At 39.5% G+C, this 22,133-nt stretch overlaps 2 protein-coding genes across 4 annotated transcripts in view; one reads left to right on the top strand and one right to left on the bottom strand.

The window, feature by feature from the left end:
- LOC124210729 (ATP-dependent RNA helicase DDX54) overlaps positions 1–20,031 on the top strand; it is a 39,398-nt gene extending 19,367 nt beyond the window's left edge. Inside the window, exons 1-12 of one of the 3 annotated variants that reach the window (XM_046609001.2) lie at positions 9,529–10,015; positions 11,157–11,403; positions 11,491–12,377; positions 13,256–13,373; positions 13,463–13,597; positions 13,707–13,876; positions 13,988–14,118; positions 14,300–14,530; positions 14,848–15,165; positions 15,253–15,629; positions 15,752–16,224; positions 16,317–20,031. In XM_046609001.2, the coding sequence (XP_046464957.1) occupies positions 11,219–11,403; positions 11,491–12,377; positions 13,256–13,373; positions 13,463–13,597; positions 13,707–13,876; positions 13,988–14,118; positions 14,300–14,530; positions 14,848–15,165; positions 15,253–15,629; positions 15,752–16,224; positions 16,317–16,501 (3,210 nt within the window). In that variant the 5' untranslated portion in view covers positions 9,529–10,015; positions 11,157–11,218 and the 3' untranslated portion in view covers positions 16,502–20,031. Of the gene's footprint in view, positions 1–9,528; positions 10,016–11,156; positions 11,404–11,490; positions 12,378–13,255; positions 13,374–13,462; positions 13,598–13,706; positions 13,877–13,987; positions 14,119–14,299; positions 14,531–14,847; positions 15,166–15,252; positions 15,630–15,751; positions 16,225–16,316 lie in introns of those variants that run through there. The other 2 variants (XM_069133061.1, XM_069133062.1) reach the window with 2 other exon arrangements.
- On the bottom strand, positions 19,348–22,124 carry LOC124210731 (protein ST7 homolog). The gene has a single exon (XM_046609007.2). It carries the CDS (start codon positions 21,828–21,830, stop codon positions 20,280–20,282), a length of 1,551 nt encoding a protein of 516 aa, XP_046464963.1. The 5' UTR covers positions 21,831–22,124; the 3' UTR covers positions 19,348–20,279.
- Positions 22,125–22,133: the final 9 nt, after the last annotated feature.

Here is a 22,133-nt window from a genome sequence, read left to right as displayed (position 1 = left end):
TTATCGATATTTTTACTTTCAGAACTTTGCTTCGTCGTGATTTGAATTTTCATTATCTCCCAAATCCAAGACCTTCTTTCGCGCCTGCAAATGATTCGTAAGAACCGCCAGGTTCTTAAGTTCAGTTTAACCTCGCAACGTCTCTTTACTCGTGGTTAAATTATAAGCGCGTATAACATAACGTGTATATAATCAGAGAAGGAATTGGCGCGCAGCGAGCATCTAACAACGCTATTTGTTCGTCAATTAACTTTGTGGTCAGGGTACGTATTACGCATGACAGAGTATTCGCGAGGCGAATACCAGCCGGCTGAAAAAGGATTTTGTTATTCACTCCAGGCTGCATATGCGACTCTCTATAAGTATCAACAATATATGTATATCCACAAATAACCAACGATCGGTCATTAGGTATACCTACACCGCACTGATTGCGTGCGAAATCAATATTTTCCAGCATGGTTGTAAACGTGGTTTTCAGTCCCGCGTTGCAAATCATCGGTTTGAACGCGTGCTGTGCAGATTTCTACCATTTGTGTATTTTATATGCAACGTATCGCTGTAAGCTGGTCGTCACGCATCGGTGGGCAGGTTTAATTGAAAACTGTGCCGATCCACGCATGCCGGATTCTGCGGTCCGCGGCTTGTTTGTTACTTACAAATCACTGTACGTCTCGCCTTTACGACAAGGGAACACGCAGCGTATCGCGTACGGCGGATCTAGCTCGATCGCTCTCTGTGTTTGACACATCCCAATACCCTAAAATAGGTATATTTGTATAGTTAAAGAGCCTAACTTGCGCAGTTATTAACAATTGACTTGTTGATATACAGGGTGTTAAGCTGGTCACGTTATCGTAACGAAACGTTGAGGAGAAAAAATCGATATTTTTTTAATTTTGGAATGGTTTTTAAGGAACTCAGATTTTGAGATGAGAATGTGTTTTGTTTCGTTACGGTTGAATGAATTTCAGACGATTCTAAAATTGTTAAACGACGGTTTTTTCACAGCACGAATCGTTACGATAATGTTACCAATAACTTCGATTTGATAAGGATGTTTTTTTTTTTTTATTTTATTTTCTTCCTCACTATGCGTACGATTCTTTGAAATGCAGGAAATTATTCTACGTGAGACAATTGAGGGGGTAATCGGTGTGAAAAGGGTATAAGTTTTTGGAGGAATTTTAAAAATTGATTAATCGATGTTGAGCAGTATGTAAAATTTTTAAAAAATATAAACAAGTACTAAAAATAGCGAATACTCCTAGGTCAACGTTTCTACCTTCACGTTTCGAACGAATGGCCAATTCTAATCTTCGTTAGTTTCTTAAAATTGGTCCGTTTATTGATATATTTGGTAATTGAGTTTAAGCAAAATTGAACTGAAAGAAAAATTATACTATTTTGGCTTACAATGCAAACGTCTGATGTCTAAATTTTAACCAATTTGCATGAAATATATGAGTTTGTTATTAAAAAGTTGGGTTGAAACGAGTCCCGGGAAAACGTATCGGGTATCGGAATCGTTTATTGGAACGACTTCGTTGTCTGACTTCAGAATTTTAGAAGATCCAATGACGGGCTTCCAGGCGAAGTTTAAATTCTAAAGAGCTCACTATACGGAAGCTGATAAGTAATTCTTTATTATAACATTGCAATGCCGTAAGAAGCGGGACGTTCTTTACGACTTTATAACGTCGTTCGGATTCCAACGCAGATCGAGTTGTACGACGATGTTCCTCGTATCGCGTAGTGCAGCAGCGTTGACGTTATACAATCGCTTCCTGACATTTTTCGCAAACACAACGCTTAACGTATAACGCAACGTAACCAAGACCGGAAATTACCCGCAAAGAACTCGTGTCAATTTACGCATATATGGTATAACTTAAAGTCTTCCATCGCGTAAGCGTCGCGCTGCGAGATAAGAGGAGCGCAGCTGATATTTCAAACTGTGTTGCGGTCGAAGTTTCGTTTCTATTTCTCAACTCTGTTCCATCGTTCATTCTTCTCCTTTCCTGTTATAGCTTGAAAAACAGACTCCTCGGCTCGACGTTGCGCACTGCACTTTTGTAACGTAGAAAAGTCGGCGATGGAGGGGCGGAGGGGAGCATAATATCACAAGACGCATTGTTTTACCGCCACCGACGCTTTCCCACGGTGTGCGATGCATGTAGTTGGACGATAGACGCGTCTTTGTACAATTAAAGGGAATCTAATTGGCGCACATCCTAATGTAAGCACCGCTTCTTCTCGTCGTTTGGCTAGCTTTCGTGTCTAGATCTTGGTTCGAGTTAGCCTTACTCTGACGCGGTTAAGTATATCTTTTATGTATATCGAGGAACGTTGTTGGCTAACCTTTGTATTCAAATTACATTGGGCCTCGCGTTTTACGAACGGCGTGGATCTTCTTCGCAACTTGGATCATGCACGGTAGTCAGTCCCATGACCATTGACGTCCGGCGACCGCTTCCTCCACTCACGGTCGGGGGACTTCGGCGTTTAATCATCGAGGCTAGAGAACAAATGGTCTATATTTACCCATGCCAATGTATGCACGAGCTCTGTGTGTGTGTGTGTGTGTGTACGGATACCGCTAAAGGCAAAAGGACAGATTTAGCAAACGTTTCTGTTATCATTGTCAGTCCCCGGAAATTGACGGGGGAAACTCCTCCTACACGTTGTCGGTACAATTGACCCCGGTATGGAAGAGATAGAGAAAGAAGGGGGAAAAAAAAGAATACGCCGTTCCTCAGCCGCACCCTCCCGATGACTGCAGCTCACGACCTCTGACTGACTAAAAGTACTGCAAATCTGTACGGTGCTTCAGAGGAAATATACGTGATATATATAACCATATTTAACGCACCGAGTCGATATCGGTTTAATCCTACATATTTTTTACTTTCTTTTTTCTTCTCTTTTTTCACGCATTATTATATACGTGTTGCAGGTGAATTCAAAGTAATGGTAGAGCGAGAAAAATATTTTGACAAAAAAAAAAAAATATGCGAAAATGAAATGACCGCCATCTTTCACTTGACATGCATCTTTTTCGAGAATATGTATATAGTATAATTATTTGTTGGACTATATTCAAATGATTAGACTAAATCACAGGCCGTTTCATTAGCTTTAGACGCACGTTATAATAATATCTCGTGTCCTGTTCTCGAAATCTCGACCCACTGAATTCGATGCAAAGAAAGCCCCGCTCGGTCGGCTTTATCAACGTACAAGTTCTTTATTACCGAAATAGACGAGGGGGAATCGAAGGTTTTCGCCTAGTCATTCCTCACTTTACACGCCCTAAACTCGGGGCATACAGCTACAAGGCTGCGACGGTAGAAGGTGAAATCGAAATATCGTGACGATCGAAACGAATCGTCACTCATACCGACGACGACCGCACCCTAAACGTTCCCTGCGAGTTTCCTGCTGCAGGGTTGCGTGGCTTTCCTTTCCTTTCCTTTCCTCGCGTCCTCTTCGCTTTCGTGATATAAATTGGTGCGTGGATCCCGCGGTGTAAAAGCAGCAGCAGCAGCAGCAGCAACGAGGAGAGGAGGCCTCGCTTACAGTCTCCTTTCCTTGTAATAAAAAGAGCTGTAAAACCCTCTATCCACTGACTCATGGACGCATTAACGCACAGGACGTGCGTGACTTGCTCGCACACTGGATCCGATCTACCGGCCCTCCGGACAACCATACGCCCTGCAACAAGGGACCATACGCCATATGGTCGGCGTGGATGCAGAGAGGCAGACTCTCCACGATTCGGACCACGCGGCGTGATGTTGTTGGCTTGGGAAAAAAAAAAATGTGAAAAAAAAGAAAGAAATATCCCACTCGTTACGTATGGGGCATTCCGCGTACGCCAACTCGGTAAACTGTTGAAAGGACGACATTTTTTAATTTCACCAATGATTTTTCCTACAAGGAATTTAGAAATATTTTTGTTTATTTTTTTTTTTTTAAAATCTCGTCTTTGCCCTATGATTCTTTAAACTCATCTCAAAAATAACCCAGGATCATTTTTATGAAAGAAGAAAGAGAAAATATTGCCTTTCCGAAATATAAGAATTTCACGAGAGATTCAGGGTGGATCTCGTTTTTTTATATTTTCATACCTGTTGAAAATTTATTGTAAAATTTTGCAAGAAAAAACAAAATCGAGAGTGTATTCTAGCACCAGAGAAGCAATAAATACAATCAGTAATCAAATCGGAAATGCGGTACATATTATAATGGATTATTAACCGGTAGAGACGTAGAAACGAGCGATTTGAAAAAAAAACGAGGTCCCACTCTGAACCTTGCGTAAACACGTTTCATTTTCGAAACGAAATGTTTCTTTTTTCGTAAAAATCAATTTGGGTCTTTTCGAGTTGGATTTACGAAAAGCATATGGTAAAGACGAGTGATTGAAAATAATGTGAAAAAATTTGTTCGAAAGTTTTTCAGGGATCGGATCGTACTAACGTAGGAAATATCATTGGTGACATAAAAAAATGTCACGCCGTTGGCGTACGCGGAATGCCCAATATATTAGTAAATATGTGTTTAACTTTAAAGAAAGTTCGCGACTGTGAGTCAAGTGTGTGTGTGTGTGTGTGTGTGTGTGTACATAATCTGCACGATTTTCCTTTACAATATGTGTAGGTACTTTTATTCCCGATTAACTGTAAAGACTGATTTTCTCTTTGACAAACTTGTTATACGTGTAGCGGTGATAATGGTGTTATAACGCTTATATGTACCGCATCGATCCATTGAAGGAAAGTTTTCTTCAGACCAACACAGAGCTATGTTAACGTACGCTACGTATCGAACATGCACAACTACTTCTTGGTAAGGAAGACGAAGATAATCTCTAACTTACGTGTTTACGGATTCCCGAAAAATTCCGTCAAGTTTTACCGACTCGTCGCTGTTAGATCGATTATCTCAACCAACCGACAAACACCCCAGTTTTGTCCCCTTGTGCCGATAGGTGACAAAAGTTTGATCAACGTTTCGGAACTTGTAAACACCCCAATGGGGTCTAACCCCAATTAAAGTTGACGATCCGCGTATAAATCGCGACCTTTGAACCCTGTCGGAAGTTCAGAACTAAAGTAAGCGTACCAGTTATTGATCCTTTTCGGTTATACCCGTTTGATCGATCCTTGGTTATAAAATTAGCAAGAAATTAAATTTGCAGTGTCTAAGCCTCTGGCAATTGGTTTTAGTCGTTGAGAAATACATTGAAATTTATAATTTTGGAAGGATTTTTAAGAATTCGATACCCGGGTCTGAACGCGTCGGTAACTGGTATGAACTTACTCAACTTGGTAGATACTACAACCTTACTTCGAGGCGGGAGAAAGAGGAAGAAGCAGACTCGAGATCCGGTCAGTTCCGAATGGGTGTATCGGCCTGGAGGATCATCCTGTATACAATCAGCGGCCGCAACTCCTCGTCATCGTCGACTTCCGGCGACGTGACGTGACTCCCCGTACGGGAATCCCATTTCTCTCCCTTACCCTTCGGCTTCTATTCTAGCCGTCTTTCGCGTCGCGTGTAAAAGCTCATCACGCACTCTGACACGCGGAGTGGCTTTACGGTGTGGGTAGATTCCTCGCGTTATCAAGGGGGCGGGAACGAACGAACGAAGAGTGAATATACGCGCCCCTCTCTGCGTCTGCACCATGCTTTTCTCCCTTCCCCTCTCGGTCGACTCTTCATCGGCTACTTTTAGCTCTACAAACATCTGCATCCATCCATCCGTCCGTCCATCTATCCCCCGGTTATGCGTGTACGACTCGGAGGTCTACCCCCGATTTTAATCCACTGACTAAAAATAGGGGCTATTATGAACGTGGAGGAGGAGGAGACGAATAATATCCCCGAACTTTGTCCCTGTCAAACGATCATCGCGCAGACCACGTGGTGTGGACATTCCAGACTAAATGGACTCTCGGCTTCTCTCTCAGCTACCGTACCTACGCATGTGTGTACGTGTGTACGAGGATCGTGTTAATAGCGTTGTCTTATACCGTCCTGCACGAGGGCGGCGCGTGACGCGGTACAAGGTACGTGTGTACCTGAGCTACACAGGTAGGTAGAATTAGACGAAGAAAGCTCGAGACGAGAGGTGTGAAAACCCAGGGCCGCGACCTAGGCGAATCAAAGTATATATACGGGGCGATAATTCGATGTCCATGAGTTACCGTTACGAAGCAGAGGCGTTGATGCCGTATCGGCGATACTTACCGCGAGGTTCAGCATTTTCATGCCCGTTTTTCCGTTTTCCCCGTATATTATCTCCAATGAGCATATTCCGTTATGTACGCAAATTGACAAAGTTTCGACGTTGCGGAATCAATTTACTGGTAAAATTGCTACTGTTTTACCGAACTGCAGGACCCGCATCGCACATCTTTAATACCGAACGTCAGATGGAAGAGAGAGAGAGAGAGAGAGAGGGAGGGAAGAAAAAATTGATGATAATGATAGTAATAATAATTCCTCAATGCTGCAGCGTGTGTGTAAACTGAGCCGTAAAGTCGATATTGTATTATGATCGCGGGTGCGAAACGAGACGCTTTTGTACTCGGTGTATAAACTTTAGAGTATGTTTCATACGCAATATTGTGTGTAAGAATTCACCGACGCGACGGGCTGTTTAGCAAATTGATTAGCGTAAGTTCTGTGCACTAAAGTATGCGTACAGACAATCTTATTTGAGAAACCTCGCACTCAGAATGATAAAAAATAATCCCGATTAATCGAGTATAAGTTTTCAAACTCTATTATAATTTTACTTTCTTTCTTTAAGAATTTCGGGCATCCTCCATAGTTTTCATGAAATTATAAATTATCAAAAAAAACTTCCGCTATTAAGAATACGTACTGAAATTTACGAAATTTTGGTCTCAAATGCACAGTTTCAAAAAAATTGGAATTAATCGATTAATAGCTTAATTTTTACCGATTCAATCGAGTCGTGTTTGATTATTTTTTTGAACTGGATTAATCGATGCATCGATTATTTTTAGCTTTTAGTGACCATCGCTGTTTCGCACTTCGAAGATTTGAATTCTAGGTTCGTCGTTGTCTGCAACTATTTCTGAACGACATCGTAAGCCGCAGACAGTTTTTCAAGATTTTCTTTTATCCGCTCAGCAGCAACTAACGATAAGCATAAATTGCTCCATGTACGTAAGATCGAGATAAAATTTAAAGCTTGTGATTTTTACACCGTATCGTTATTCTATTTTATTCGCCTTCCGCTGGATGAATTTGATTGCGAATTTTTCTTTACGCCAGCCTCTTCGTAAGGAATTCTTTTACTCCATAAGTTTACACTCGCGTTTCCGTTTCGTATATGCTACCGTTAAAGATCCTCGTTCTTATTTAGTAACACGATTGCTGTATCGTAACACACGCATACAACTTACAACCAAGGCATCGTTCTTCCGGTAATGTTTGTATCGATCGGTTACCGCAACGAGAGTAGAATGATAATTGTACATCACAACGTGTTTCTCGATGCCTTATGCAAAGTTGTGTAAGCTACTGTGTATACAAATGCCACAAAGGTGGTTCGGTTATACAGTAGCGAGGGAAAATTCATTCGGTTTCGGGTGTATATAATAAACCTTCCGAGAACAGCATCTTTGTTTTAGGCAGACTTTCATGGTACGTAATTACGCGTATGCGTAGCTGTAATTTATGTGCTGCGTGTTATTATGTATACATACATACATACATATACATATATATATGCACGTAACTTTCGCCGCTCTGGAAAGTTGTGGAATAATATTTCTTTGACCTGGACGAAGAAGACCCGCAGATGCCGCGGAGTCCAAGGTATAAGGGCTTAGTGACGTTTGAGCTTATTACTCGATCAATTGGTTCAACTTCTTTGAGAATTATCTATAGATTATTAGTTATGTATGAACGTTCGACGTTATAACCGAAAGATAGAAAATTCTCGAAACGTTTTTGAAACTAATAGTTAGGCATTCGTAGCAGCGTACTTTCGAATATGGATAGTATTAAATTCATGCCTAAGTAACGAAGTAAGGGGGAGTGTAATTAAAGTGGAAGATTCGATTCGAATTGATCACTTTTTATCCCGTCGCGTCTAGTTTTCAGATCCTTATCGTTGCACGGCATTGTCGGTGACATTGCGATTACGATGTTACATGTTACAACGGGTAGCCGTGTCTATTGCTTTTGAGTATATAAGCCATTGTACAGAACATTACAGAATGTTTACTTGTAGCCATTGCTGCTCGGGGTGAAGCGCTTTAACATATTCTCTCTCGAGCTGTCTTTCTCTCTCTACCCGTGGAAGCAGGTAGGTAGAAAGCGTATGAAATTACAGGAAGTATGGGCAGAGAAGGCAGGATTGCCCGGTAATCATCGCCACGACGCTATTGTAATACACGCAGCTATAAACTCGCACGATATTGTATTCAGCTACCATCTTCTTCGTCTTCTTCCACATATTCTCGCATATTATTTTGTGGGTAAACGTGTCGGTGTCAGAGGGAGGGGGGGGGGGGGGGTCTTACAACTCGAATGAAAGAGTAAAAAAAATCTCGAGTCAAGGATCTTTGAAAATAACAATAATAATAACAATTACACTCGGTGGGAGAAAAGAGCTGTTTTAATTCGTACAATGTCAATTTACATTTCGGCGGATGGAGATCTCTGGAAGCAACCGCAAGAGATACGCAAAGATGATTGTATATATACATATAGGTACAGATTATGTAGTTATACAGCGGCGAAGCACACACGTCGTAGATTTTGCGTCGTATTACAGCGTATCGTACGGATATCGAGCCGAGATAAAATCAACCGAGCTAACTGTGTCCGATATACTCGATTCGTATCGCGTCGTTGGTTTAAAAAGAAATAAAAAAAAAAAATTACATTATTGTCAATTGCCAGTTTCGTTTTTTTCATTCTTTTCGTTTCGTTGTCTACACGATCGCGATCCTGAGAAAACCGCTTGACAAAAGAGTACCGAAAACTAAGAGCCGCGATTCATCGCTGAAAATAAAGCAAAATAGGTACTCGAAGAAAATAAAGTGAGACGAAGAGAGGCGAAACTTCACAGCGGCAGTCGCGCTGTTCTCTCGCTCGGTGCAGCTGCACTCGCGGTTGTATGACCTTTCCCATCCAAACACCCAGCGCGGTGGGTTTTCCTTACTACCAACGTAACGCGGACCTGCGACGAAAATTCTACGCAGTGACGCTGACGCGTATGCGGCATAAAACAAACGAACCACGCCGCGGTTGGCAGAGGCGAAGAGGCGCCAGACGCGAAACAAACCGCCTCGTAGAAATCTGACGGATAAAAGGAAACGCGGGGACGATTATTCGGTAATGATGACAATCAAAGTGCACGCGCTCCCCAAGCCAGCCTCGTGAAACGCTCGTGGCGTTTTCGCATTCCGACGTTATCTGGGTTTAACGCGAACCGACAACACCGCCGCCCGGACTTTGCGCTCCCGTTCAGTTGGCACCCGTGCGTCGAGGTGTGTGGATCCGACGTAGAGGCAGTCGAATGTGTGTCGCCTTGCCTTTCGCGTTGGCATAACTCGTTCCTCTCTGCGTCATTTTACCACTGTTTTTTTTTTTTAGTCCTGTATTCGTTGTAAATTGTTCGTAGTGCGATTGTCGTTAGACAGTGATAAGGAGTGTCGTATTAATATTTATAGTCGAGTATTCGTTCACGTATCGTCGATCGTTTTTACCGAGAGTTTTCACGGGATAGGTTCGTGAATTCAACACGGTAGTGACAGACAGCCATTGGAAAGGAAGGATCGCGCCAGCGGTCGTATCTTGTCTCGTTTTCGTTTTTGTGTATCTGTGTTTCCAGCGAGTGGGTTTGATATCGGTTTTTATTTCTTTCTTACTCCGTTCGGATACACATTCTCTTCGCATTTTATCACTACGCTCCGGATGATGATGCTCTCCTGATTGACGGACAACCTTGCTTTCGATAAACAAGGTAGGCATTTTATACCTCCGTAGTATACATACACGTACGCATGCACGCGCGTACGTGTATACCGTGCATGTATGTGTATTATACTACGGTTTACGCGTACTACGGCATTGCCAAGGGACGCCAAACCCTTCGCTTGCCTGCCTGACCTCCGTAGGGTGGAATTTAATTGTCAACACCGGCACACCCATTGCCTTCGGGATGTTGGAAGACCGAGGCGAAACACCACGCAAGGAATGCCGTGTAGCCTAGATTTAGTCCAGTATCCTCGTTACTTTCACATTCTACACTTGTCAGCCAAACGTTAAATTTCGTTTCTTGATCCTTTCTAGCAGTCCGTAAATATACCGGATTATTTGTATATCGTCCAAATGGTCGCACAACTATCTTTCGACTATCTCTCTCCCTCTCTCTCTCTCTCTCTCATTTTTCCTACGCGATTTACCACTACCGCGTTCTTCAACGTTAGAGCATATCTGCAATACGGAGTAAAATTAAAAACAATGTCTCAAATGCCCGTTAAACACTTATTTGGTGTTTATGATTGATTTTGAACCTAAAATTCGTTTTCCCGATCATTCGGGTTTCTTTTGACTCTCGCTAGTTTGTAAATCATTTGTGGCTGTTTTATGTATCCAGTATGTGTTCACAAATGTCAAATCGTGTTTTTCAGCGTTACGAATTCTTTGATCTTTAGTTCAGTGGAACTCTTACGTTCGTAAAACATTTGTAATATATGACATTAGGTGTGGCCTGAGAATTTTTCCACCATCAATTATTACCCAGGATGGTTAAAAAATAATCGGTTAATTAAGAATAACATTTGTATTAAATTATTATCGAAGCACAAGTGATTTTTCTTAACTAACCAAACTAATGTGATTATTGATAAACTTAATTAACAAATATTTCTATTTTTTATCGTGTCAATTGTATAACATTGATACACAACGATGAAGGGAACTTAGCATAGTAATATAACAGAATTTCAATTGAAAGTATTATTTCTGAAGCAATTGAAAAATTATCGCCTCGCATGTTGTCGAGTTTAAAAACAGAAATCAAAGGGCGGATAACGACACTGACGACATACCTGAGAAAATTCTGTAGACAGTTTTGTAACAACTGTGCTTTATTTTCCTAGGTATAGTGGCAAAATGAGCTTTAGATGACTGTTGGCTGAGCCGTTGCTCGTCATATGTTAGCATGAGCGAAATAGCTGCTGTAACTGGATCCAACGGTGGTTTGACCCGCCTGGAGACTGTGGCTCATGTCAAGAGGCAAAAATTAACCGGTTACAATGTTCCTCCCGTGCACGGCAGGCCTAACCCACCGATTAGCGTGCGAAACAGACTCAGTACGCACCAAAGGAACCTCAGCCTCGACTTCAGGTAAAATTTGTGCTTTTTCGTTTTTCAGCGAAGTTTGGTTGTCGGCATGACGAAACCTATATGTTTTCATTTTCTCTTTTAATATAGATCTATGGGAATCCTTTTGCCGCCGGTACCTCAGGCCACATCGGCTACACTAACGATGCATCACAGAAATCGTAGCCTGGATTCGGCTCTTCAAAGAATTCCAGAAGTCGACGTAACTCCGAGTCCCGAATGCGAGGCAAATCCTACTCCGTCGGCGATCGTCGTTCCGTCGATAAAGGGGCACAACAGAGAACGCGAAGACCTTGCAAGTCTTGGATCTGACGACTCTGGTATTTTGTGCGGTTCGGAAAGCGGTGCCAGCGATACGGCTAATGCGACAACGAGGGAATCCAGCGTGGAACATTTGCACAGTAGAGAGAGTTTGGACTCTGCACGTTCGCAAGCTGGTGATTTGGACAGTGTCGACGTTGTGGATGGGGATATGAGTGCCGTGTCAAATTCTTGTGTCGAACTAGTGCCTAGTGATTGTTTAACTAAAGAAGTTTGTAACGGTCGGGAAGAGGAGGAGGACGACGATGTTGCGGACAGTTTTGACGACAGTGAACCCAAAAATTTGAACTCCAAAGATGTTAGAGACCGCCGGCAGGGAGATTTTACTTCCAAAGAATTATGCTGCGGTGATTGTTCCTCCAAAGACTCTGTGAAAAACAATGATAGTGGTCAAGTTGTATGTAGACATACCCTCCATGTCAACGCTTTGCAAAATGATCTGGCTGATGCTGCGATCACTTTGTGCTGCGGCACAGGTCAACCAGAGACTAAACTGACCAAGAGACAGCTTGAAGTCTGTAGGCAAGAGACTTTGGCCCAACCAAAATCTTCTAAAGGATGCTTGCTGAGGTTATTTGAGAGCCAAGTATTTGACATGTCTATGGCCATTTCTTATCTCTTCAATTCCAAGGAGCCTGGAGTGCAGAGCTACTTGGGTGAGTCACTGTTTGTTGATTACGTTTAACCGGTCTTAAAACGGTCTGTATCAAAAATAGCTTTTTTTCGTTCTTATCTCTCTATTAGAGAAACGATGTTATTTTACTTATAATTTAACGCATACGTATTCATGATTGGAAAGAAGTTTTAATTAAAATAAATGGTAGTAACGCGATTTCATTAGCATCTTCATTGAACATTGTCTATGGTAACCAGATAAACAAACAACTCTGTAAATGTTTTCTGCATAAAGAGAAGAGCTAGATGGATAGGTGCGAGATAGCGAAAAGGAAAAAATTTTTTGAAGGAATAAAGTTTTCAGAGAATTGTGCTTCGTAATAGTTTCTTAATGAGAGTCTTGAGTTGATAACATTAATGTACCCAATATTGGGGAAAAAATATCACCATATAGCATTTTTAGAATGACTCTGAAGAAGGATTCATGAAATATGAGTATTTTTTGCTTAATTTGCCAAATTCCGGAAAATCCTAAAGTTGCAAAGTAACAATTTTTCCTAAACATCCATCTTTACAATAATGTTTCCAACTTCAATCATATTTTTCAGCAACAAATCATTCAACTGTAATATTTTTGACGAATTTTCAAATTACTTCTTTTTAGAGCAGTCCTACCAGTTTCTGAAGATTTGAATAAATAATGCGGTTCTTCCTTTATGACTGGCACTTTTACTTTCACTTTATTATGATAGGCTAATTCTGAGAAATCTAAATGTCAACCACTGATATTTCGAAACAGTAAACAAGTGTAGGAAACTTTTGATGTCCCAAAAATTCATCTAACTTAATTTCTTATTCATATTGATAAATGCTGTGCTTTTCTTACCATAGTAAACATTTGTTCTAATTACATTTCCAGGTAACAAATTGTTCAGTTTCCCTGACAACGAGGTGGATTTTTATTTACCGCAACTCGTTTCAATGTACATACAAATGCACGATGTTGCAGAAGTTATCCACCCATATCTTGTCCATAGGTAAATACTTGAGGAAATATATTTTATTGAAAGTATATGAATTGTTCAATATTGTCGTTTTGCAACATCAACATTATGGAATTTGATAGGTGTAGACGGTCAGCAGACTTCTCGTTGAAGTGTGCGTGGCTACTGGATGCGTATAGCTCAGACGCTCACCTTCCCTCCAAAAAGAAGTCTCACGGAACAAAATTGAAGAATCTTATTCTGTCGGACGAGCTTAGGTGAGTTCACATAGAAAAATATAATATCTGCGTACTTTTCGCTGGGCATAACAATTTAGGTACGGAGATGTCGATAGCTGTCGTCATTCAACTTTATTAAAATCTGTAGGCCAAAAGAAAACGAAGTCAGTCGGCGGCAGCGTGTTTCTGGTCAACATGTTCCTTTACCGCCGCCACTGCCATCCATACAATTTGTCACTTCACCAAATAAAAAAACTCATCAAAGATCGCAGTCCGACGCTACTGGACTTTTCCAAGCTCTTCGTCGCAGTCATTCCGGTAAGTTTAAAATATTTCCTACAGCTCAAAACGCGTAGACAAATATGCGATTAACTGAACTCCTAAGCTGAGTTTTCATAAAAAAAAAAAAAAACAACCCTCCATTTTTAGGGTTAATAAACAAAGTGAGCTTGGGAGATCTGAGTTCTGGACGAGCATTCGATAATGGCTGTACCTGTTTCGATTCATGTCAGGGTATAGTCAATGACTTGCGTGGTCAAAAAACTGATTGCTTCTGTGGCGTAAGTATATTCAGTTGATTCGATTAATATCGTTTTACCTCACATTCACTCCAGTGTCACGATTTAACAGCCTTTTATTGACACAAGTGTAAGCTTGCAATACGCACAACGATACTTTATCATGTAGTAATATTGATGATACAGAAAAATGAATATTTATTTAAGTCGAAATTATTTGTAGGCACCTCGACTAGCTCCGGAGTACGAATTTATCCAGTCACTTATCTCAATCGGTAAATTACTCGGCACTATTCCGACCAAAGAAGGAAAAATCGTACAACTGGCTGCAGAGTTGAATGCCATTAACCTGAATCTTCCTGCACGTGTGTGGATACCTCTATACAGTTCTGTACCACATCACATTGTTAGAGTGCCATCGCAGTCTGCAGCTATTTTAAACAGCAAGGACAGGGTGAGCATATGATGTATTTCTTTTTTATATATCGAAAAGAAGTCTATTATATTCTAGAGTGATTGCCTATGTTTAGAAAGGCACTGTATTATTTTTATTTTATTCTTTTAGACGCTTACTAACAAGTTATATCCTATTCCATATCTACGTTGCGTCCGTACCATCAACGCTGTTTGTCTCCTGTAATTTTTAACATTTTCTATTCGAATGATGTAGCAAAGTGAAAGGTCGTTTTATATTTCCGTGCAATAATAAGATGAACAATCAAACTTTCTCTCTGTGAATTGAATAACAAATAAGCATCAACTTTATTCAAGGCTCCTTATATCATCTACGTTGAAGTGTTGGAAGTCGAAGATATCCATACTTCACCAGTACCCCCAAAGATTATGGGCAGTTCTCTGAGACATACAAAGTCCGAGGAAAATCTCACCGCGGAAGAACAGACAAATGTTACGAATTCCTCGAACATTACATCTGCAGAAGCTCAAACATCTACTTTATCAACGCTGAGACAATCTGGAGTTGATGTAAACAACACAACTGCTCAGGCGAGCATCAATGCAACATTCAATTCCACTGAAGATGATCCCAATGATTGCTGGAGTCAGGAGGATGAAGAAATATCAGAACAGGTGAAGTTAAATTACACTTGAATCGATTAGAAGCGATTTAGTAAAATATGCCACCTAGTTTTAGCAACGTTTATTTTCACCTTTCAGTATTTACAACTACGAAAGCCAGTGGATAGAGATACTATATCGCAGCTGAGTCAAGAATCGTCTGATAGTCGCGAACCAAATTTTATTCCGGGAGACATAAAAAGGCGTTTATCTCAGATGGCTTCTACCCCAAGTTCCACATTCAACTATGATCGTGAAGACCCTTCAGCAGCAGCTCTTAAGGAACCCTGGGATCTGAAGCAGCGACGTATCAGGGCTACTAGCCCTTACGGCCACTTTGCGTCTTGGCAGCTACTCGCCGTTATAGTGAAATACGGGGACGATTTTCGGCAAGAACTTCTTGCCTCACAATTATTATCCATGCTCCAAAAAATCTGGCAGGAAGAACACGTCCCATTGTGGGTCAGACCATACAAGTAGGTTTGACTGAAATTTTGAATTACAATTCAATGTTTTCTCAAATTTCCAACCAATTAAAAAAAAAAATATATATTTTGTGTAATTTACAACTAACATTTGTATTTTTTCATATTTACAGCATACTTTGTCTATCCGATGATAGCGGTTTTATAGAGCCCATTCTGAACACAGTCTCGGTTCATCAAGTAAAGAAACATTGCCAACTGACATTGCTGCAGTACTTTGAACGAGAATTCGGCCCTCGTACCTCGGAAGGCTTCCTCACAGCCCAACGAAATTTTGTGGAAAGCTGTGCCGCATATTGTCTTGTTAGTTATCTGATACAAGTCAAAGATCGTCACAACGGAAATATTCTTCTACACAGCGATGGTCATCTTATTCATATTGACTTTGGCTTCATGCTTTCCGCATCACCTCGCAACATTGGTTTTGAAACGTCCCCATTCAAGCTCACTCCCGAGTTTGTGGAAGTCATGGGTGGTGACAGATCGGACATGTTTAACTACTTCAAAATCCTTATCCTTCAAGGTTTGGTCGCAGCTCGCAAACATATGGACAAGATTCTCAGTCTGGTTGAGATTATGAGATCTGGTAATTATGCTGAACTGTACTGGATTGAGATTTACATATATTTGTGTTCATCGTCGCACTTGTTCTATTTATGATATTTTTTTCCTTGGCAGGTTCTCAACTTCCGTGTTTCCGTAGCGGTGCAGCGACTGTACAGGGATTAAAAAATCGATTTCACTTGAGTTTGACCGAAGATCAGCTGCGACGACATGTGGAAGATCTTGTTAAAGGTAGCATCGGTTCTTGGTCAACAAAATTATACGATCATTTCCAGTACTTCACTAACGGAACACTTTAATGAGCAGATCGAATTTTAGCCACTGTGTGTGTGTGTGTGTGTTTGTGTGCGCGCGTGTGCCTGAGCGTGTGCGTGCGTGCGTGTGTGTGTTTGTGTGTGTGTGTACGTGCGCGCTCGCGTGTGTGTGTGTGTGTAAGGATCATTGTGTTATTTCTACGTTTACAAATCGCGTACACAACGTGTTATACAATCACTAAAAATTGAATTGAGAAGATTAAAGTTTGCATGGAAATCTGATAAACGGCCAATCTTTGATTGCTTGTACGAAGATAAATGCGACTCTTTATAAGAAAAAAGAAAAAATAATATGAAAAAACAAATACAACGTGATTACAAGCGACGAAAACACTCGAGTGACACCGCAAATTACAATTACAAAAAGGTAGCTATACTATAGTGCCGATTTTTTAGACGGATACTTACATGCTGGACCTATAGATCCGTTTTGTACAACAGAGTAATTTGTTGGAGGTGCCTTAATATGTAGGAATGGTGAAAAATTGGTCAAATTTAGTGCAGTGATGGTTTTGACTGTAGTGATTTTATATGATTGCTGGAAACGTCAGCAAGATAATCCTATAATTTGTACATACAGTATGAGAGTGAATTCTTGTTGGGTCGTAGTTAGTACTCGGCAATAAATAACATTACCATAACGTTATATAACTGTTGAGTCTTTCATCTGAGTGAAAAAGTCGCAGTAAGAAAGAAATATCTGAAAACTAATAATAATCCTAATAGTTTTTCAGGGCTGGGGCTAAGATTACTAAGATTTGGAGACGAATACTCAAAAATTTTTTCCTATTATTATACATTTAATATTATTATACATAATATTACAATTTAACGTCGCAGGCTTAATAAGGAATACTAAGAGATAAAGCCGACAAAAAAACTAAAGCATAAAATTAAATTAACTGGATATCAATAACGAAATGAAACTTAAAATTTTTACTTCTTTCTTATTCAGTAACATAGTGGACTGAGTCTAGCTACATTGATAATTGCAAAGCTATGCCAAAATGATCGATTTAGAAAATATTTGGTTAGATAAATTTTGATCCGAAGTGAAAGATATCGTATAACAAGTTAATTTCGTATGTAAATAGTATAAAATATATAAGGATTAATTATTTAACGATTGAAGATGATTGTGTGAAAACAAATCCAAGTCATGGTGAGTAAGCCCAGAGTGTGAGGGGCCTGGGCTCTCTGACTTCCAAGTGTCTTATCTCTCTTCTCCGTCAAAAGTCTAACGGTGGACAGGCAAGCCAATCGTAAACTACCTACCAATCGTAAAGTGACAAAATTTAAGCTTTGAAAATTCTATGATTTTGTCCCCATCCCGAACTGCTAAGTATTCATACATATAATATATATATATATAAATATTATATAATATATAATTACACGCATTAGCAGTTATTTATATATTTTTATTATATGTGCATGGGTACAGTTTAATCGTCTAGTTTCTCTGTGCTTGAAATTTTTTTCAAGATTATTGTGTCACTGCGCTACAGCCTAAATTTGCTTATCAATTGGTCTTCACGTTCAATTTTTTATACTACAATTATTCTCAGCGAAATTAAAAACTTTACTGTGAATTATATTTTAACATCACCCTAAGTATGTTAGCAATGCATTTTCAATAGTAAAGATATAATATAACGAAATATACTTTAACAGGTGTTAAAATTTTCCGTAAAATCATACAGGTAGTTTGCAAAGTTTTATCAATCAATGGTACGCCTTGTTCTCTCTCACTCCGTCATGAGCTCTATTAATTATTAAAGTAGTAGTAATAATAATAATATTAATAATAATAATAATGATAGTAATAAATTCAAGATGCAATTATATGTATTGTTCGTCATTGCTACCCAAATGATCTATCCCATTTTATTATTATTAGACATAAAGTCTTGGTAAAAATTTAGTAGAATACGTTGAAAGTCGATTTAAAAAAAAAAAGTAAAACAAATAAAACGGTGTAAAATCCTTCTTTGATTGATAAAACATTGGTTAAATGAGAAATAATTAATTAATTATTGTTGGCATAGTGGAATTAAATTTTGAAAAGGCACAAGCCATGTAAATAAAAATTATTTAGCAACTATATTTAATCTAAATTTTAATGCAGCTTGCTGAAATTAGTAGATCATATTATATTCCCGTGTTAGTATATATATATTTTACATCTAAATCATAATTATAAAAATAAGAATAATGATAATAATAGTAATGATAACATTATTACAAAATACAAATATGGAATATCCTTAGTTTCTAAACAATTGAACATACTACTACACTGAAAGTGTAAAACAACCCTCACTGAATTAAATTTAGGTCACTTGAATGGTGACGAAGTAAAGACTCTTGTAAGACTGATGGGTCCTGTCAATTACCCATGAAAGTAGGGCGCGCAGGACAATTTAAACGAAAGCGCCGGCCCTCAATATGATAAACACACTCAACCTTCCCCTTATCACTTACCTTATTTCAGTAAAATTCAGTCGAATTTTATGGGAAAATAATCTGTAAATATTACGCAAATACTGGACCAGATAATTGCTACTGCAGAATAGTTTTGTATTGATTTCAGTTCGATTTTAGTATATTAATTAATTATTTACGTGTAGAGATAACTTTGGTTGATTTTCATTTTATTAATTCATTTTCACACAAGTGAGATCATTTTAATCATACGCATAATATTTTTGGTATTTAACGGTGCTCACAATCGGCATTAGCGCTGATACTAAAATTTGTATTTTAATATTTCCAACATTATTTGAAACTTTTAACATGAGTTGAAAATTATATTACATTTTACAATTATATTCATCTTCTGTTTTGAAAAAATTATACTGGTGAAATTGACACACCTTACACAACTGTTTGGTAGTCTCATAATAAACCGTCGACCTGATATTGGCGGTAACTCAAAATTACAAATAATTAATGGATGGGAGTAACATTCTGTTTCCCAATTGCATAAATAACCAGGCTTATTTCCCTTCCAGTATTTCTGAATATTTCTTTAAGATAAGTAATTCGCCATTGTATTTTTTAATAAATTCGAGAATGTCAACAATAAACAGTATGATGAGTCCATATTGAATTCTTCTAACATGTTCTACCGTTAACTCGTGATCCCCTGTCATCGATTATCGGACTATAAACAGTGAGTCCTCGGATACAATCCTGTAATATTATGTGTACTGATTATTTGATCTGAATTTATTACATTCATAAATAATACGCGTAAGGTAGTGTCACTCGTAAGCTATTTTTCATATTATTGATATAGTTTTCACATGCGTCAAATAACAATAATTATCTAATTGATGTTTCATCGAAACATAATTAGAAGTACTAATTTTATGTAAGTAAAATGTACAATGACGGAATGGCACATTGTGCACGTGTTATCTATCAGCTGCATGTTGCTTTAATTTGTTCGTTTTAACATGCTACTAAAGTAATATGGGTGGAAATAAAGAAGAAACGGATATTAAATTATATTCGACAATTGTATTTGTACATTTAAATCTTACAATATTACGTTTAATTGACTCTTACAATATTAAGTGAACAAATGTTAATTATAAATAGTTGGAACACTTGTGTTTCGGCAGGGAAAATGATGAATATAAGAAGGAAGAAGAGACGAGGAAAAAAAAAAATTGTTTCAGCATTGTAAAAATATCACATCAGGACTTAATTGTAAACAAAAAAAAAAAAGGAAAGAAAAAAACAACTAATAACTGTTTTAAATTCTAGAGAGCTGTTGCAATAAGTTGGAAGGGAGGACAGCCTCTAGCTTGTCTAAGACATAATAAAATGGAAGAGAGAGCCATGCCAGCATAGCACGAGCGACAACACCCATCGTGTCCGGGTACTGATGGGTTAAGAGGGCGAGCAATGCTGTAAAGGAACAGAGGCCAGCTGTGAATAAAATGAAGAATGGTAATTCTTTTTTTGGATAAACACTAACGTCATGGAAGGAAGGTAGGAGTTCCCTATCCGCACACTCTGTACAAGTTGGATAAGGGTAAAACAAATGTCCCCTTTCCAACGGGTAAGGTAACATTCTGAATGTGCCTTCCCACGTACAGTGTAACAAGTTTAAAGCTCCTTCCATCTGTTTCCAGTGCGCGATGTGGAAAAATGCGTAGGCAATAGCCTCAGAGTCGCCTCTTTTTAGTACATGTTCGGGTGGTAAAATGAGGGGCTTCATTTCTAGTAAATATTTCGGAACGTGTGGATTGAATTCGACTGCTCTGTGAATTGCTTCGACTGCGGTCATTTCTGCGGTCGTTAATCCTCTCTTGCTTGCTATATCAGGTGAAAATTTATCCGCCACAAGCCTGGCCTTCAGTAAAGCCGCAGTGTAGCAAATAGTGGCGGATTTTGGTAGACTAATGTCGTCGTACTTTGCCAGCACCGCTTGAACATCGGCGTATGCTTGCATTTCTAACAGAGCTTCGATTAGATTCTCGTGAATATTGAGTACGTTCATTATCGGAGGTACTTCCTTTGTGAGATCCCTGAACATCTTTACCGCCTCTTTCAATTTACCCAATTTTCTGGCGCACATAGCTAACCGTCTTTTTATATAAATCAAAACATTGGTGTCTCTCCTGTGCATCGCCTCAGCTACCGATCCCTGGTGCTGGGTATTTTGAGACTTTCGATAATTATTCTCTGCGACCTTTAACGCCTGTTTCAGTATCTTTTCAGCTTCCAGAATAGTCGTCGATTCTTCTTCGGCCAGTAGTATATACGCCGGCGCACAGTCCGGATTTTGCTCCAAAGCGCTGTGCGCCGCTTTTATTCTCACTACCGGGTTCCGCTCTCTCCAAGCCGTTTGCATTATTTCGTACTCCGCCTTACCCGTGTCGCCTTCGCAGGTAAAAAACGTCTGGTGATCCTGCGCAGAGAGATTCATGTCGTAATAAGTCAGCGGTTCCTTGTTGGTTGCCCAATAAAATCTCTGGTACTCGGCGCCGCGGAACAGGTTTATCGGGTTGCGCCAGACCTTGCATTCCGGGACGTTCTGCTGGTTCGACATACTAGAGCCGTTCGTACTGGGACTGTTGCTATCGCTCGCTGTATCTCCACCACCTATCCAGGGTGATATGTGGTTCAGGGATACTTGCTCGATGAAGGATGTACCGTATTTACGGAAATACCACCACTCGAATATCAGTATCAATCCGGATATCAGAGACGAGGTCCCGGTAAGAGCGACGTAAAATTTTGGCGTTAACGTGCTCAAAAACATCGTCGAGTCCCACATGCTCGTAAATAACAAAGCCATTTATAAACGGGATTATCTCTCTGTCAGGCTCCAAACGTCAAATGTATATCTATCTGCCCCGAGTCGACCTTTACGCCGACACGGTTTTCAACAAGTAGCAGAGCCCGGCGGTTATCTTGCAGTTTTTTTTTTATTATTCTTTCGATATGTCAATATTGTATATTGTACTATCGTTTTGTATTTTTTTCTTGTTGTCTGTTTCACTAACGATACTGTTCGTTCTTGTTGCAAATAAATATTGTGATACAACTATTGTTTGACACTAACCAAAAATCATTGGCCAGCGTTTCTACTCAGATGTGG

The sequence above is a fragment of the Neodiprion pinetum genome, chromosome 1 (genome assembly GCF_021155775.2).
Source record: "Neodiprion pinetum isolate iyNeoPine1 chromosome 1, iyNeoPine1.2, whole genome shotgun sequence".
In the NCBI taxonomy this organism is placed as follows: Eukaryota; Metazoa; Arthropoda; class Insecta; order Hymenoptera; family Diprionidae; genus Neodiprion; species Neodiprion pinetum.
The sequence above is the reverse complement of the archived record's forward strand: the minus strand, read 5'-3'. Positions and strand labels throughout refer to the sequence as shown.

Bases quoted from the DNA above. Each gene is read 5' to 3' on its own strand.
- LOC124210731 (XM_046609007.2), bottom strand. From the start codon at position 21,830: ATGGCTTTGTTATTTACGAGCATGTGGGACTCGACGATGTTTTTGAGC.